The 17,402-nt window shown below is 35.4% G+C and overlaps 5 protein-coding genes and 1 pseudogene across 6 annotated transcripts; 5 read left to right on the plus strand and 1 right to left on the minus strand.

The window, feature by feature from the left end:
* Positions 1-1,528: 1,528 nt before the first annotated feature.
* LOC107631078 (uncharacterized) lies at positions 1,529-2,257 on the plus strand. Its single transcript, XM_016334398.3, has one exon. The coding sequence runs from the start codon at positions 1,626-1,628 to the stop codon at positions 2,046-2,048; it is 423 nt and encodes a 140-aa protein (XP_016189884.1). The 5' UTR covers positions 1,529-1,625; the 3' UTR covers positions 2,049-2,257.
* Positions 2,258-3,665: 1,408 nt separating this feature from the next.
* On the minus strand, positions 3,666-5,709 carry LOC107634646 (uncharacterized). Its single transcript, XM_016338077.3, has 5 exons — positions 5,372-5,709; positions 5,204-5,263; positions 5,020-5,102; positions 4,723-4,925; positions 3,666-4,037 (listed from the first exon to the last, which is right to left on the minus strand). Exons 1-5 carry the CDS (start codon positions 5,575-5,577, stop codon positions 3,945-3,947), a joined length of 645 nt encoding a protein of 214 aa, XP_016193563.1. The 5' UTR covers positions 5,578-5,709; the 3' UTR covers positions 3,666-3,944.
* A 1,188-nt stretch (positions 5,710-6,897) lies between these two features.
* LOC107631077 (uncharacterized) lies at positions 6,898-8,315 on the plus strand. Its single transcript, XM_016334397.3, has one exon. It carries the CDS (start codon positions 6,938-6,940, stop codon positions 8,021-8,023), a length of 1,086 nt encoding a protein of 361 aa, XP_016189883.1. The 5' UTR covers positions 6,898-6,937; the 3' UTR covers positions 8,024-8,315.
* Positions 8,316-8,918: 603 nt separating this feature from the next.
* LOC148572470 (receptor-like protein 14) lies at positions 8,919-11,749 on the plus strand (annotated as a pseudogene). The gene is made up of 6 exons (XR_015907085.1): positions 8,919-9,237; positions 9,396-9,800; positions 9,886-9,934; positions 10,011-10,162; positions 10,356-10,382; positions 10,423-11,749. The product of XR_015907085.1 is annotated as a receptor-like protein 14 (transcript).
* A 119-nt stretch (positions 11,750-11,868) lies between these two features.
* Positions 11,869-13,595, plus strand: LOC107631075 (2-oxoglutarate-dependent dioxygenase 19). The gene is made up of 3 exons (XM_016334395.3): positions 11,869-12,472; positions 12,693-13,020; positions 13,185-13,595. Exons 1-3 carry the CDS (start codon positions 11,952-11,954, stop codon positions 13,428-13,430), a joined length of 1,095 nt encoding a protein of 364 aa, XP_016189881.1. The 5' UTR covers positions 11,869-11,951; the 3' UTR covers positions 13,431-13,595.
* A 145-nt stretch (positions 13,596-13,740) lies between these two features.
* On the plus strand, positions 13,741-15,731 carry LOC107631076 (uncharacterized). The gene is made up of 2 exons (XM_016334396.3): positions 13,741-14,961; positions 15,043-15,731. Exons 1-2 carry the CDS (start codon positions 13,903-13,905, stop codon positions 15,451-15,453), a joined length of 1,470 nt encoding a protein of 489 aa, XP_016189882.2. The 5' UTR covers positions 13,741-13,902; the 3' UTR covers positions 15,454-15,731.
* Positions 15,732-17,402: the final 1,671 nt, after the last annotated feature.

Here is a 17,402-nt window from a genome sequence, read left to right on the forward strand (position 1 = left end):
TAGTTTCACCAGTGCACTATGGAAAGGCTTGGTACCCCCAAGAATTGAACTGTTTGAATGGTTTGTGCTAGTTGGTCGAATTAATACTAAGGAGCAATTGACTAGATTAGGAGTTCATATTCATAGTGATAATATTTGCTGTGCCACAAGGGGGTAGAAAATGTTGAGCATCTATTTCTTCGGTGTGAGGTAACATGGTAGGTGTGGTGCTACTGGTTGCGATCCTTTAGTAGTGTTTGGGTTATCCCTGAAACCATGAAAGATCTTTTTGGGAGTTGGATTGGCATGCACGGCAGAAGACAAGGACAGAAGCTGTGAATGGTGGCGTTCTTTGCAGTGATCTGGAACATCTGGTTGGAACGTAATGCCAAAATTTTCAAAAATGCACGGGCAAGTATTGACTCCATTCAAACAAAGACGGTGTTGAGTTACAAAGAGTGGTATGGCTGTGATGGCTTCGGGAGTTGTTAGCTGAGTCGAAGGTGTATAAGGAGATTGGTTGCTTTGTCTATAGCGTTTATGTTTTTATGTTTGTTTGTTTTACTCCACCTTAATGTATTGAGCTTTCTCTATTTCAAAAAAAAAAAAAAAAAAGTATATCATAGGCTCTCCTCACGCTGTGCTGTGAGCCAGTGTATGATTTCACCAACGGGGACCAACCTAGCATATACTTCTAAATAAACATTTTACTGCAGGCCTGGCCTGCAACTTTTGGCACTAAAATAAAAGAAAATATTTATATGCAAGACAACATTAAGTGTCATGTAAGGGCAAATCTGAAACACTGAGCTAACAAACACAGAAGACAGAACTAGTTCCCTCAACAAATAACGGAGTGTACATTTGAAAATTTAAAGTTTTAAACTGTCAAATCTCTTTTCTTTTCTTTCAATTAACAAAAATTCAATTATTCAAGTAATTGTCTTTTGCTTTTCCGCAGTTCAATTTATCTTTTCCTACATTTATTTAATGATAAGTTTCCGTTCAACGGCTAGCAGAAATAGAGACATTTCACTTTATGAAACGACGTGGTCCCTCTGACCCTCTCTACGTTTCGTGAGACCAACAATTCCGTAGCCACTCCGTATGTGTCGCCGAAACTAAATAAATAAATAAATAATCAAAATTCGCATTCGCATCACCTAGAAAATATTTCAATCTCCCCATCTTTATTATTCTTCATTTTAATTAATTTTCTATATCTACTTTCGACCGTTACGACTTTCTTTAACTAGAATCCATCCAACGGTTCAGAATTCGTGAACATTCTGACCACACGTAGGGTCCAGATTCAAAGACAGCTGTACCAGCTTGCTCTCTCAGCTTTCACACTACTCCGCGTGTCGTGTGCTACGCTTCAAGCATCAAGCTAAGGCAACTCTACCGTTTGATTCACCCTTGATCATCAACCAAACGAATCAACGGCTCACAAATGATGATGCACCACGCACCGCGTCCCCACTACGCGGTTACACACTTAAGCTTCTATAAATAGCCCTCAAACCCTTTCTTGAACTTCACCACTATCACATTCCACTACTAAAACTCTCTATTCAATTGAAGTCTCTCTTTCTTACTCTAAAATCTGTTGCGCAATAGCTCTCTCTAGAATCTCTCATTCTACGATGGCAACCTCCATGGCTGCGTTAATGCTAGTAGCTGCATTGTTAGTTAGCTCCGTCGTGGCTCAATCTCCGGCATCTTCTCCCACTAAGACGCCTGTAGCACCTTCTCCGAGGAAGACTTTGCCGGTTCCATCAGTTTCTCCTTCTGCAAATTCTCCGCTGTCATCTCCTCCTTCTCCCATCGGAGGCGGCCCATCTCCTTCGCCCTCTGCCGGTATCAGCTCTCCTCCATCTCCTTCTCCGTCTCCCTCTGGCTCGCCGTCCAGCTCTCCTTCCGATATCACTCCCTCATCCATCTCCGATTCTCCATCTGAAGCTCCTAGTCCTTCTGGAAACCCTGGAAGTGGCGCCGCCGAATTGAACAGATTCACCGCCGCTGGATTTGCTGCAGCCATAGTTGTAGCTGGGGCGTTATTGATGTAGAGCGATTTGCACGGAGAGTTATATTTATTAATTTTCATATTATTCATTATTTAGTACCATGAAAATTTACCTGTATGGTGGACTCTTTGTACTTCATTTTTTTGGCTGCTCTTTTCGGCGGTGTGAGACTATTCATTAATTTGATTATTTTTGTGTATTCTACATTTCTACTTACTCTGATGAATGATACACTTTTATTATTGTTACCATTCCCATTGATTTCCTTTTGCAATTATTTGACTGTGCCATTGTGGCGAACCACATGCCAATGAACTTTATGCTATTCTTTTTTGTATTTGCTTTATCTTTTTTTATCACCGGAGTGAAAAATTGATAGACAACAAATCATAGGACAGCTTGTGTTTGTTCTCCTCCATCGCTTTTCCTTTCGGTCCCTCTCCAATTGTACGATAAAACAGATGCATTATTTTGATGTTAGGTTGCAATCCAAAACCCTACCTAAAGGCACACATCACATGTGAAAAACCCAACTGAAAATTGACGAGTGAGACGGGGCACAAACTTGAGTTAGTGACATTTTTTTTTCAGTCAAAAGAAGATTCCATTGCAACATAGGACTGTGTTGTTGTTCTAATTAAAAAAAAGGACCGTGTTGTTTAACATGTTTTGTGCCTTTAACATGGATAATGACCATTCTAACATTCATTTTGATTTGTATAGTGGTGGACGGTGGAGGCGCATCATCATATAAGCTTTTCTTTTCATAAATAAAGTTTGTTTAACCACGAAATAAAGCATGGTCTTAAAAGTGTGGGATCATCTGTGTTACAGTATTACTTTATAAAAGATATAGTATGTACCCTATTTTTCATCCCAATACCAAAATGAACTCAATAAATTCAACCGGATTCTTCATCGGGAGAGATCGTGAATTTCCAAAAATTGGATGGAAAACCCAATAACATAGTAATCAGAGCAGAAAATGTGAATGGGAAAAGTAGACAGGTGTTCGTTGAGGCTGGCTTTGATGACATTCCAGCTTCTTTAATTTAAGTTTCCAGGGTGTCAGACATAAGTCACGTAAGAAGATTCTTAAATTGAAAGACGCTAAATAACGATTAGAATTTATTATTTTTATTCATAGAATAAAAATAATAAATTGTAATATTTTTAATATTGTTTATTAAATAAATTTTAAATAACCATAAAAAAAGTTAGTATAAAATATGAAATATACTACATATAAAAATATTTTTATGAATTCAATTCAATCAAATTAAATAATAAAATTTAGATAAATAAAAATAATAAAAATAATTTTTTTTGTTGATATTAAATTTAATTAACAAAAAAATTTATATATATAATATTACTAATAAAATACTAAAATATAATATAAATTTTGCTATTTTTAACGTATAACAATTTACAATCTCACTTAAATAAAATTCTTTACTTACATTTTAAATTATAGTTCCTTCGTTTTAAAATGATTATTTAAACATAGGATTAACCCTTGCATGAGATGAATTTAACCTATTGATTTATTATTAAATTATGTGTGTTGTGAATCATGAATACCTAAATTTAGTTAACTTGATCATTAGTTAGAATCAAGTGTAAACGTAATCATCCATTATATAGTACTTATTTATAACTAGAATATAGCACATGATATCCTTTATTTATAACTGAAACAATTATTTTCTTTCTAAAATTAAAGAGCTTTTTCAACTTTTTTTTTCTTTTCATTTTATATTATCAAATAAAAAAATAGTTCATCTTTATATAATAATGCAAAATATAAAAAGATGGAAAACAAATTACAATTTCACGGCAAAAGGAAGTTACTGCGAAGAAGGATCGCATGTACATTTGTACAGTAATATATAGTGTAAAAGAAACAATGACGTGCACGAAAGTAATTATGCTGGCTCAATTTTGTTCAGCTTCTTTCTTCACAATCTTATCAATTACGGGTTCAACAAATGATTCCAAATCATCAAGGTCGTTCTTGACTTTTTCAACCTGTATAATTTCATTCAACCAGTAATTTAATTAATATAAGCAAAGAAGGATTAAAAACAAGCATCAGTGACATAGAATTGGTCAAAGTTCGTGATTAATTAATTAATAGTAGCCGGGTAGTAATAATTTTATGCCTATATGAATTCAGCACCAATATTTGAGCACACTCGAGGGAAAAAAAAAAAGGTAAGGTTTAAAGTTTCTTTATTAGTAATAAAAAAATATTATATACAAACAAATATTATTATTTTTAATTAATATTTAGTTAATAATAATTTATATTTATATTTATAAAAATTTTATATATAAAAAATATATAATTTATACTTATATTTATAAAAATTTTATACACATAAATTAATACAATTTGTACTCATATATATATATATTTTAAAATTTGTATATATAAATTGATAAAATTTATTTGTTAAAGACAATTTAATATTTGTGTTGATCAAATAATGACAAAAATATTAAATATTAATAGTTTCAATAATTCTCTTAGTAATAATAATATACTATTTATACTATTTTAAGAGATTAATATTATATTTTATAAAACATAAAATATTATAAATAAAAATATACCGTGAAATTTCATAGAATCGAAGTATAACATACCCTAAAAAATGAGACTCGCTTTTCATTGCTGTAGAATTGTATATTTAATGGTAATATAAGGTACCTTGTGTATGAACTGTTGTGCTAGTTGAGCATCATGAGCAATCTGTTCTGATGCATGTTCCACAAACACAGCTACCTTCTTTAGATTAGCATCCTCTGGAAGCATCTCTGCCACATCTTCTGATACTTTCTCTGCTACTGTTGCCACCTTTTCCACTACACTTGCCACCGCTTCAACCTCCTCCGCCACAATCTCTGCCTCCCCTGAATGCATCCACATGTTACATATAAATACATAAGCTGAGTGTAGCTTATTTAATATTCATATCCAGTGTGTATATATGAAGACTGAAGTTACCTTCTATTCTCTCTAGTTTTCCCCAGTAAATTTTCCAGAAAGGTAGCAAGAGACCAAGTACTGAGCCCAATAACCATCTTAGCCTGCATGGTCAGGGATACTTTAATATTCATATATCAATTCAATGAGCATGTTGTGTCGTCTCAAATTAGTACATGCAACATCTATTTGATTTAGTTCATACCAGTGGGGGAAGGAGAGGAATATAGAAGGGACCCGTGGTTCAACCTTGACATCCGTTGATCTAATTATAAGCACATGTTAAAACCACGTTTCGGTATATCTAAATTCAATATTATTCATATTGGAAAATAATAACAACATTATTGTGGATAGAGTTATCTATATATACCCATTTGAAAGATTAGTGCTTGTTTTGCTGTTAGTGTTGGTGCTAAAGAATTGTAGGGCAGGACTCATCCAATAACTGCTTTGAACCCTTGCCGGTGACACAATTGCATTGCTTCTCTGTAGTCCATCGTAGCTTGATTGAAATCTTCTTGAACGTAATGCATCAACAACACTTCTTAAGGTTATCCATGACCCTCTTCTTGACATACTGGATAGATTATTTTCAATTATTTCTTCAGAACCACTGTGAACCGATAGAAAAAAGATGGATCCTTGTCAGAGTTACTTTATAGTTTCGGGTAACCAATCAATGACCAATTTAGCTTATATAGGTTCAATTTTCCATTGGCATTTTACGTGTGGGATTGGTTGCACTAGGAAGATGTCCAAAAATAATAATGCAAAATTAGGAGTACAATCTGGGAAGTAATAGGGGGTGGCATGTGAAGTATGAATTTGGTTACTAAAAGGCTAAAAGCACAAGTTAGATGCCTTAGAAAGGGTAACGTACGCCAAGTGTTGGTTATGTTACGTCATGTATTTTCCTTGTAAGTAATAATAACCTTGTCCTTGTGGCTTTGAAGGCAAAGTTATCTCCTTGTGTGTTTTCCTTCACTCTTGTCAACTAATTAAGTTGCTTTGCTGTTGATAGTTGTTATTATCTTAGGATTGTTCATTTGCTTCGCTATTTAGTTTTGGTCTAAACTAGAGCAAATAGAAATGTTGTTGTTCGATTCTGGACTAGCTTAGGTAATAGAGGAATAAGAACAAAATGCTCTTCTTTGTGAAACTAGTCGGATTAATTTTCATTTTTTTAGTCAATGCCAATAAGAAATCAGTATATTTTATGATTTATAATGAGTAGTTAATTAGTATTAATATTTTTAATAGTATAAAATTATATTTAATAATATAGAATTATATACGTTTTTTTTAACAATTAAATATTAACTAAATTTAAATAAAAATACTAAAGTCCGAGACTTTTTTTTAAAATAAAAAATATAATAAAAATAATATACCCCGGCGGCCACCCCACGTAACTGTGAATGCCTGGATCTGAAAGGTGAGTGGAGTATATTTTTGGGAGTGAATTTTTTTAGTAAAAATAAATTAGATAGTGTCTAGTATTTAATCTAATTTTTTTTTTTTACTTAATTTTAATTTTAATTATAAAATTAAAAATAAAAAATTACATTTTATTCTTTTAAGTGTTTTTTTTTACCGAAAACGATCCATTTTAGTATATTCCTTGACTAATCTTTTTTCCCATTTGAACGTAATAAATAACTAATCATGAGGACCATTGTTTAACCTTGACTTCGCTGCCTGCAATGAATGAAAGGTGCCATAATGCTACCGCCATATGGAAATTGCAAGGGAAAAAAAGCCATTGTGAAGCTTCCTTTTTGTTGAAATGGGCCGGTTCGGGAAGCGGAAACACGGGCCCAGGCCCAACTACAGTGCCATGAGTCGCTATCAAAGAAAATAGTCAAAGAAGCTACGCGTATTGAAAGATAACAGGAAGATTGATTGGCATTGGCATGTTGTTTACTTCCATTCTGAGATGGGGATGTATCACAGGAAGCTTTTTTCAAGGCAGGATGCCTGCAGTGACCAGTGTTACAATGAAGACCCTTCTTGTTTGGGAAGATCGGATTGCAACGACTGCATCAAATGCTCGTCCACCCTGAATCCTCCACCACCACACAGCAACCGTCACATCCCCACCTTCTTGATCATCATAGTTCCCGTCGTATGCGCCGCCCTCTTTGCCCTCTTCTGCTACGTCATCTACGCCAAGTTCTACTCCCCCAGGAGCAGGTCAAGGACCACGTTCTTCTCGTTATCGTTTCCGTTACGTCTACAACAAGGACAGGAACGGAACGGCGACGACTTTCTGGATGACGGAGAAGGCGCCACTACGGTGGACCACCCTATCTGGTACATCCGTACAGCGGGTCTGAACCAAACCATCATCGACGCCATCACGGTTCTGAAGTACAAGAAAGGCGAAGGGTTGGTTGAAGGAACAGAGTGCTCTGTTTGCTTGAGCGACTTTGAAGAAGACGACACCCTCAGGCTGTTACCCAAATGCAACCACGCTTTCCATCTCCCTTGTATTGACACGTGGCTCGCATCTCACACCAACTGTCCCATGTGTAGGGCTCCCATTGTTACCAACCCCAGAGCTTCTAGGCTTCCCTCCATGGACCACCCTGCTACTCTTGTTGTTGATTCCACTCCTCTCCAGAGTCGTGGAGACGCTGCAACAACGGAAGAAAACAGTGGCAGTGAGATTGTGGAGAGGAATGGATCAGAGGAACAAGTTGAAGCTGATGTTGAAGTTGCAACAAGGAACGTGCAGCCAAGGAGATCGGTGTCTTTGGATTCTTCTTCTGCTGCCAAGATCAGCGCTGCTCTTGTTGCTGCTACTACTACTGTTGCATCAGTGCAAGAATCTAAAGGGAATTCAAAGAGGATTGCTGCTTCTGCAAAAGGTAGTAGTTCATCATCTTCTTCTTCTTCTTCGAGTGCGCCTAGTTCAATGAAGAGGTCACGCTCCTTCAGTGGGAAACACGTGCTATCCTGGTACGGTCGCAACCACAACCAGAACCAGAAGAAGACGAATCCTCCAGTCAGAAGCTTTTGATCTTGAAATGATCATAAGTGTTTGTGAGTTATGGCGGTTAACAACCCAGCACCCAAGAGTATCGAGGTCATGATCAAGTGTAATACACAATTACAGTCACAATTCACAAACAATGAGTTTTGTGCCTCCTGTATGTATGTAAGTTATGGTTTTATCCAGATTTAGTAAATAAAAATATTAACTATGAAGCAAGAACTTGATTACATTGTAATTAGCAGCAGAAGTGCCTATTTGGTTATTCTTTTTCATTTAAAAAGTACTATGGTCCTGACATGAGCCAAATTCGGAAAAATACAATAGCTCCTACTTGAAGTTTTTCATTATCATATTCATATATCAGTTGAATGGTGCTAATGTCTCTCACAAATCGCAATAAATACAAAACTCATTCCGCATCTATATTTAGCTCAGTAATTTATCGATGAGCCGTGTAAGTGTAAGTTCTTATTACCGGGACAAAGAAGACATTCTCCGAAGGGATATATACAAGTACATGACTAAAAGAGAGAGAAAAACAATTGCTACTTGCTAGGCTACTTTGTTTTACAATCTTCTCATGTTCACACTTCAGAAAAGCCTAACAGGATCCAAGGCCCACTATAGTAGGCTTAAATTTGTCAAACTCAATTTCTAAAGGACCATAAATTATGTGACTTTTTGTTCAGCGCTCTGATGATACCCTGAAACTTGCTCTGAATTAAGCTGCTCATTTCAAATATTGAAATGTCAAGTATATTTAATTTGCTAAGGTGACATGATATTTGTGCTAATATTTTCCAAGTTGTATTAACCTTATATTTTTTCTTGAGTGGTTAAGTGGCTTTAATTGCATTGACTAATAATTGGGCCTGTAGATTGTTAACTCGAGAGAGAGTCTTTGGTACTAATAAATGTAGGAACCAAAAGATTGGGAAAGAAAAGTAATGTTCAAAGTTGTGTTGAGAGTTGAAAGAATGACGATGGAGAAGCCGTGGCTGGTAACAATGTTTGCAGCACTAGTTATGCTTCAAGCATTCGGGATCATCAGTGGATGTTTCTTGGAAGAGAAGGCAGCGCTTCTCGAGTTCAAGTCTACTTATTTCAATGCTTCTGTTCTGCCTTCCTGGGTGGAAGATGATCCAAATTGCTGTGGATTGTGGATAGGAGCGTGTCACCTGTGATTCCACCTCCGGATGCATCATCCATCTCGATCTTCATTGGGTACAAACAGATATGCAGACCATAACATAAATAGCCTCAACTGGTCCTTGTTCCAAACCTTCAAGGAACCCAGAACACTTGATTTGTCCACTAATTGTATTCATGGCTTCATTTGGAATGGAGGTAACACTTAGTTAGCAGTTCTTTCATTAAGTGATACTTACTTGTGAAGCAAACTTCCTACAGATTACAGAACCAACTCAAGATTGAACAAGTTGGAGAAACTAGATCTTAGTAACAATTTTTTCATCAACCGGAGCATAATGGAACCATTGAGCATTCTCACATCCCTTAGAAATTTAAATCTTGCTGGAAATAATATTAGTGGAATCTTCCCTACTTTTCTCACTTTAAAATCTAGTGTTTTTGGTTCATTGTTGGATTATGAAATCAAACATTGATCAAATTCTTTTTTCTTCAAGATTTCATGAGTCTAACAGCATTGTTAGATCTCTCTCACAATTCTGTCAACATCAGCATAATGGAATCCTTGAGTGCTCTTACATCCCTCAAGAATTTATTTCTTGCTGAAAATAAATTGGCTGGGCCGTTGCCAACTAAAGGTATGTATCTATGTGTAAGTGTACTTATTTTCTGTATGAAATTTTGATGGATTGCAACGTTTAATTTGTTCAGAATGATCACTTCTACGAAACTTGGAGCTGTTGGATTTGAGTAACAATGCACTTAGCAGCCCTTTGACAACTCATGGTGTGTGTACATGTCATGCCCTTTCGCTTATTGCCGGCATCAACATCTGTTTAAAGCTTTGCTGCAACTCTTTCAGATGCCAAGGCTTTTCTGAAATTAAAGAAGCTGAAGATGCTCAACTTAGGAAGCAATGGATTTGACAAGAGAGTATTAAAAACTCCTTCATTGGTCTCCCAGCTCTCAAATCTTTGCACCTATCTGATAATCAAAATCTCAAAGATAAGCAAGGTTTGACTAACACTTAACACATGATTCAACCTTGTATCCTCCTTCTTATGAGAGACCAAATTATTTACTACTCGTCCAACAACTTACTAGTTCTATTGAGTATTACTAATAAATAATTTCTATCTTTGGGTTTCTTCAATAGTTTATTAAGTATTTATACTAGAGTGTGATGATATCTTTGTTAATTTTTCAGGTCTCAACGAATCTTTCTCAATTGAAGGTGAGCAAACATCATTTTCTGAAAGTATCATGCATGTATTCATTTTGTAGCATGCTGCTGTAACATTCTTTTGAATCCAGGATTATGCAAGATGAAGCAACTTCAAGAGCTGGACCTCTCTAGCAATTATATTACAGGAACATTAGATACATGCCTTGCCAATTCGACCTTGATAGGAATAAAACACACAATTCCCTACTTGCAAGAATTAGAGGAGCACAAATATTTCATGCAGAAACTGAAAATCCACCCTGGATCCCTTCGTTTCAGTTGTAATATTTTGATATATCCCATTGTCGAATAAACCTACCTACAAAAATTATTCCTAGCTGCCTTTTATATCAACATGGCTTAACTTTCATTGATATCTCACACAACAATTTAGTTGGTATGTTTCCTAATTGGTTGCTAGTGATAATCCAAAACTTGAATCTGTTTTGTTAAGTGGCAACTCTTTCGGTGGATCTTTCGAACTACCCTTTGATCTAAATCATCGCCTTGATCAACTAGATATGTAAGACCTATCAAACAACCATATCCAAGGTGAGCTCCCCAACAGCATTGGATTCATCCTCCCAAATTTAACATATTTTAATGTCTCAAGCAAGTTGTTCAATGGTCATATCCCTGCATCAATAGGAGAGATGTCAAACTTGCTAATTTGGACCTTACCTCCAACAATTTTTCAGGAGAAGTACCAAAGCAAATTCTTCTCAGATGCACCTCGTTATGGCCTCTCTGCTTATGAAATAACAACTTGCAGGGTCAAATATTTTCTACACCCATGACCAATAATCAGTTACCCTTCCAAGTTGGATTGGCAAACTTGGGTTGTCCATCTTAAGTTTATCCGGGAACAACTTTAAAGGTGAAATGATAAAAGAACTGTGCCAGCTTGTTAACCTTGGTTATTTAGATTTATCTCACAATAAGTAACAAAGGGAATCCGAATCTTTCGTGGATTATAAGTAACAGAGGTAACACAACACCACCACCTCTTATACCTCCAGTTCCCTAGAATGGCATTGAGGAAAATGATTCTGCAATGGATCTCACTTCCTTCTGTTGGACATTTTGTGTCCTATGTCATGGTCATAATAATTTTAGTGATGATACTTTGGATCAATCCTCACTGGAGGAGAGCTTGGTTTTATTTTGTGGAACATTGCCGCCTCAGATGTTTTGGTCAATTTCTTCAACTCAATTTCTGTGTCAAATAAATTACTCAAGAATCTTAGACATAATTACTTCTGTTATTTGTAAACTAAGATATGATGGTATGTACAATGTCATGAATAAAGTGTCGGTTAATTTAGTCAGTCTTACATCAGCTTTTATTATTTCACTGAATATTCTTTGTTAAGTTTTCATTCTTATCTGCTCAACTGTGCAAGTCAATTCAATTATGGTGGCTGCATTCAGTATTGACACCTGTCAGACACAACCTATTGACCGAATAGTAGTAGAAAAAATACAAAACTGGAAGAAAGAGCTTATAGAGATGATATACATAACATTTTCTCTTTTTGGTGTTAATCATCACTTTCTCTACTACTTCCCAAGTCTTCAATGGCTTCAACCACTCCTGATGCTAGCCAAAACCAAGAATCCACCAAGAACAGCATCATATTCAGAAGCGTGAAAACACTAGCTGAATCACCTGAACTCACCTCAGTCCCATCCTCATACACATATGCCACCAACCCAGATGATGAATTAGTAACTGACCCTGATGATGATGATCCAATCCCTGTCATAGACTACTCCTTATTGTTCACTGGCACACCTGATCAGAGAGCCAAGACCATCCATGACTTAGGCAGAGCTTGTGAGGAGTGGGGTTTCTTCATGGTGATCAATCACTCCGTGCCAAAGAGCCTCATGGAGAAAATGGTGGATCAAGTCTTTGCTTTCTTTAATCTTAAAGAGGAAGACAAGCAAGAGTATGCAGGTAACAAGAATGTGACGGATCCAATAAGGTATGGTACCAGCTTCAACGCTTCAATGGACAGAGTCAAGTTCTGGAGAGATTTCATTAAAATCATAGTGCACCCTGAATTTCACTCACCAGACAAACCACCTGCTTTCAGGCGAGCTTTTACCTCATTCTTTACTTTTTCTTGTAAACTCTAAAACACTCTGAAACATGAATACTAATACGAGATAAATAACACAACTAACTATCTTCAAGTGTTTCTGAAGCATTAGTTCTAGATTTATTTCTGCATGGTAGATTTAAAGTTAAAGGTAGAGTGAAATACATAGACCGTGCTAAGTTCAACTAAACATTCATTTGTTGTATTATTGAAGGGACACGTGTGAAGAGTACTGCCGAAAAACCAGGGAACTGGGAAGAGAGCTACTCAAAGGAATATCAGAAAGCTTGGGACTGGAAGCAGATTACATAGATAGAACAATGAACCTTGATCATGGTTTGCAAATCATAGCAGCAAATCTTTACTCACCTTGTCCTCAGCCAGATCTTGCAATGGGAATGCCCCCACATTCTGATCATGGCTTATTGAACCTCCTCATTCAGAATGGAGTTTGTGGCCTTCAAGTTCTTCACAACAAGAAGTGGATCAATGTTAGTTCTGCTCCAAATCGCTTCTTGGTCCTTGTGTCTGATCACCTCGAGGTACCAACACAACACAACCCTACTTGTTTTGTATCTAAGAAAAACAGACACATCAATAAGATTGGTATATCATCAAAATTAAACTCAAAAAAAATTAACGTATCTGTTAATATTTTGATATAATGCTAGTAATTTCTGAAGATTCTTGTGTGTTGTTATAATAGATCTTGAGCAATGGAAAGTATAAAAGTGTGGTGCATCGAGCAGTCGTGAGCAACAAAGCCACGAGAATTTCGCTGGCAACAGTGATTGCACCATCCTTGGACACAGTGGTGGAGCCAGCTTCAGAGCTTACAGACAATCAAACCAATCCAGCAGCATATGTTGGGATGAAACACAAAGATTATATGGAACTTCAGCGAACCAACCATCTTTATGGGAAGTCTGTGTTAAACCAAGTTAAAATCTAAACTTTAATAAATTACTACCTAAAAGTAAGTCTTTGGCTCAAGTTAAAAGCATGTAAAATAGGAAGCAAGTAGTATCACATCATACACTATGATTTATGAGTTGTGTATTTCTATGATTTATGAATGTCATCTGCATGCTATAAATGCAACCTCAAATTGGAGCCACATTAGTTTCATGAACCATACCACATTAATCTCGAATTGTTCCGTATAACGTGCAGTATCTTGAGGCAAAGTTGCACTTAACTTGCTCAGCAATCAATCATATGTAAACGTATTATCTTTTCTGCTCTGTTCTCCCCTTTTTCTGTGTACCAAAGCAGCCACTTTAAGATCTTAAGATCTGCGCTTTTTTATGACAAGTCGTCAAAGACACCTTTCAGCTTCATAAATTAAAACCGCTCATTAACTAATAAGATAGGATCCATTGTATTCTTCATCATTTCATAGGGATATTAGTGTTACTACCACCATGGCTATTAGCAAACCACGTTTAGATATATGCAGCAGTTCCCAAAAACATAATAATAGACCTCGTTGGTTGCACTCTTCAATTCTCTCCATCTTCATCCTCTTCACCATTCTCACCCTCTTCTTTCTCCTCCACACACCCTTCTACTCCCCTCAAACTGCACCACCACCATCATCATGGAGTGTAATGCACCAGATGCAAAGTTATTCCATCTTCAACACCACTTCCTCCACAACCACCATCAAATCTATGGTCCACAAGCTTCGTACTTCAGTCACATTTCTTCCACTCAAGGATCTTCGTTACTCCAACGCAGCACTTGTAGGCCACACATGGTTCATGAGCTCCATGTATGATACTCACCAAGAAGGTGAAGTCCAATACCAAAAGTTCCCATCAGAATCATCACATGGTAGGGTTCTATGCCTGAAAGGACGTGACACCCATGATGGTTCCTGGAACTACTATGCTCTGGCATGGCCTGAAGCTTTGCCTTACAACACCACGTTCATGAAAGGTTTAACCTTTGTGTCATATAATCATTACAACTATGATAACTTGTGGCATGGTTTAACTGCTATGCTCCCATTTGTGGCTTGGCACAAGATGAATAATTGTTCAAGATTTCCATCAAGGTGGGTTTTGTATCATAGGGGTGAGTTAAGGTTCAACATGGGCCTATGGGTAGGGACCATGATGGAGGCTACATTTGATGGGACTCAAAAGATTGAAAGATTTGATGGGCCTGGGCCTGGGCCTGTTTGTTTTGAGGAGGCTGTGGTTATGAGGCACAATGAGGGTGGCATGTCAAGGGAGAGGAGAATGCAGGTTTATGATTTGATGAGGTGTAAGGCTAGGATTTATTGTAACATGAGCAGCCTCAATGATAGAACAAGTGTTGAACTCAATGATATTGGAATGACATTGTTTTTGAGGACAGGACCAAGATCTTTTAAGAATGATTCAGTTGTGGCTGAAATCTTTAAGAAAGAGTGTGATAAGGTGGAAGGTTGCCGTTTTAGGATTGCTTATTCCAATAATCTTACCTTTTGTGAGCAGGTATATATGTAGTTTATTAATGTCAATAATGATAGATCTTCATCAGTACTTGATTAAGTATTTGTATGTATGATAATGCAGGTGAAATTGATGAGTATGACAGATATGTTGATATCCCCACATGGAGCTCAACTAACGAACATGTTCCTGATGGAAAGAAACAGCAGTGTGATGGAATTCTTCCCAAAAGGGTGGCTGAAACTAGCAGGTGTAGGGCAATACGTTTACCAGTGGATAGCAAGCTGGTCAGGGATGAAGCATGAGGGAAGTTGGAGGGACACCATTGGAGATCACTGTCCTTACCCTGAGCATGATTCAAGATGCATGCCTTTTTTCAAGAATGCTAGAATTGGATATGATCACAATCATTTTGCACACTGGTCTAGACGTGTTTTGGTTGATATCAGAACAAGAAAGATTCATCAAGCTTCAATCATCAACACCACCATCTTACCACCACCAACTACTACTTCTATTCGTTCTTCTTGTTAACTAAACAAATACTAAATACTTCATCTATCACTCTATATATATGATACTTTTTTTAAGGGATGAAGCAAACAATTGTCTACAATTGCAATAGGATCCTGGCATATACAAAGCTTTACAGATCCCACATTATTATGGCAGAGTTGAAATTAGCTCCCAATAAAGCAACTACCTGCTTTTGAAACTTGTCATTACTACTGCACAAGTGCATAAATTAAAGCCGCCCAACTCACCACAATTTTATGGTTCTTGCAGAAATAGCTCAACCTTTGGGACCACTACTCAACATCACATATTCCATTCCAACTCAGTAACCTATAAGCCTTCACCCATCGTTACTTTTACATAAAGATATTTTTATACAAAAATAAGGGTTAACCACAAAAAACGTTCTCGAATTATTCAAACGCGGACAAAAATACATTCGAATTTTTACTATCGACAAAAATACCTTTAAATAATTTAAAAACACTACAACAATACTCAACAGTAAATATATATTTTCAAAAAATGTCTTAAAAATTGAATTTTGATGTGATTTTTTACAAATATAATTAAAAAAAAAAGATATTATTATTCTTAAAATTAGGTCATTTTTTCTAAGTATATATTTTTTTGTGTTTTTTAAAAGTATTATTAATTCTTAACAAAAAAATTATAAAAAAATATATACTCAACGAAAAATTACCAAATTTTAAGGATAATAATATCTTATTTTTTTAATCATGCTTGTAAAAAATTGTATCAAAATTCAATCTCTAATGTATTTTTTGAGAAATACGTATTTAATGTTAGATAATCTTGCAAAAAAACTAACATTAAATATGTATTTCTCAAAAAATATATTAAAGATTGAATTTTGATGCAATTTTTTGCAAGAATGATTAGAAAAATGATATATTATTATTCTTAAAATTTGGTGATTTTTTGTTAAGTATATATTATTTTTGATTTTTTAAAAGTATTATTGGTTGTTAACAAAAAAAATTATAAAAAAATATATACTTGACGAAAAATTACCAATTTTTATGTATAATAATATCTTATTTTTATAATCATGATTGTAAAAAATTGCATCAAAATTCAATCTTTAAGATATTTTTTAAAAATATATATTTACTGTTGGGTATTATTGTTGTGTTTTTAAATTATTTGAAGGCATTTTTGTCGATAGTAAAATTCAAGTGTATTTTTACCAGCGTTTAAATAATTCGAGAACATTTTTAGTGGTTAACCCTAAAAATAATAATTAAAAATTATTGAATAGTTTTATATACTTAACTAATTAAATTATTATGCGTATTCACATTCTAATTATTATTTTCACATGACATAAAATTTAAAAAAATTGTAGTAATTAAAAAAAATATCAGAAGTCATCAGAATTTATTGTTTTTACTCATTACTTAATTATCAACTCAATTTTTTTAGTCAAAGTGATAACCAAAAATAATAAATCCTAGATCCTTTTTCGTAATTAAATTCTAGATATAATAATAATAATAATATAATAATGGCTTTGATAGAATCTTTGAGAGTATACAAAAGCTAAATAATAGTAGCTAGTAAATGGATGAGGGAGCCAAATAATAAAACTTTACAGGGTGTAGAAAATGGATAATTGTTTGGGATGGGCCATGATGACCTACTCATACATGCATGCATGCATGTTCACCATGATATTGTGCTTGGAACTTAATTGGCAGAGGCATGTGGGGAGAAGCCTTCACCTTCGACCCTACGTGCCACAACCCACACCACACTTGTAATTCTTTTTTCCTATAAAAATACTAATACTACTTATCTCCATGATTGTTAGGAAGTAACATGTTCATGCCCTAACTTAATATTATGGTTTAGACCCAAATAAGTCAAAAGAGATTCAATTCAAAGGTTGACTTTTATTACTTATTCGACCTCCTCAAATAAGCTGACAGATAGCATTTATTCAA

Source organism: Arachis ipaensis, chromosome B3 (genome assembly GCF_059453495.1).
Source record: "Arachis ipaensis isolate K30076 ecotype BB chromosome B3, ASM5945349v1, whole genome shotgun sequence".
In the NCBI taxonomy this organism is placed as follows: domain Eukaryota; kingdom Viridiplantae; phylum Streptophyta; class Magnoliopsida; order Fabales; family Fabaceae; genus Arachis; species Arachis ipaensis.

Excerpts from the sequence above, each read along its gene's own strand:
- LOC107631078 (XM_016334398.3), top strand. The coding sequence starts at position 1,626 with ATGGCAACCTCCATGGCTGCGTTAATGCTAGTAGCTGCATTGTTAGTT.
- LOC107634646 (XM_016338077.3), bottom strand. The coding sequence starts at position 5,577 with ATGTCAAGAAGAGGGTCATGGATAACCTTAAGAAGTGTTGTTGATGCA. Across the intron at positions 4,926-5,019 it reads AAAACTAGAGAGAATAGAAG|GGGAGGCAGAGATTGTGGCG; the intron begins GTAACTTCAGTC and ends GGATGCATTCAG. Across the intron at positions 4,038-4,722 it reads CACAACAGTTCATACACAAG|GTTGAAAAAGTCAAGAACGA; the intron begins GTACCTTATATT and ends GAAATTATACAG.
- LOC107631077 (XM_016334397.3), top strand. The coding sequence starts at position 6,938 with ATGGGGATGTATCACAGGAAGCTTTTTTCAAGGCAGGATGCCTGCAGT.
- LOC107631075 (XM_016334395.3), top strand. The coding sequence starts at position 11,952 with ATGGCTTCAACCACTCCTGATGCTAGCCAAAACCAAGAATCCACCAAG. Across the intron at positions 12,473-12,692 it reads GACAAACCACCTGCTTTCAG|GGACACGTGTGAAGAGTACT; the intron begins GCGAGCTTTTAC and ends GTATTATTGAAG. Across the intron at positions 13,021-13,184 it reads TTGTGTCTGATCACCTCGAG|ATCTTGAGCAATGGAAAGTA; the intron begins GTACCAACACAA and ends TTGTTATAATAG.
- LOC107631076 (XM_016334396.3), top strand. The coding sequence starts at position 13,903 with ATGGCTATTAGCAAACCACGTTTAGATATATGCAGCAGTTCCCAAAAA. Across the intron at positions 14,962-15,042 it reads ATCTTACCTTTTGTGAGCAG|GTGAAATTGATGAGTATGAC; the intron begins GTATATATGTAG and ends ATGATAATGCAG.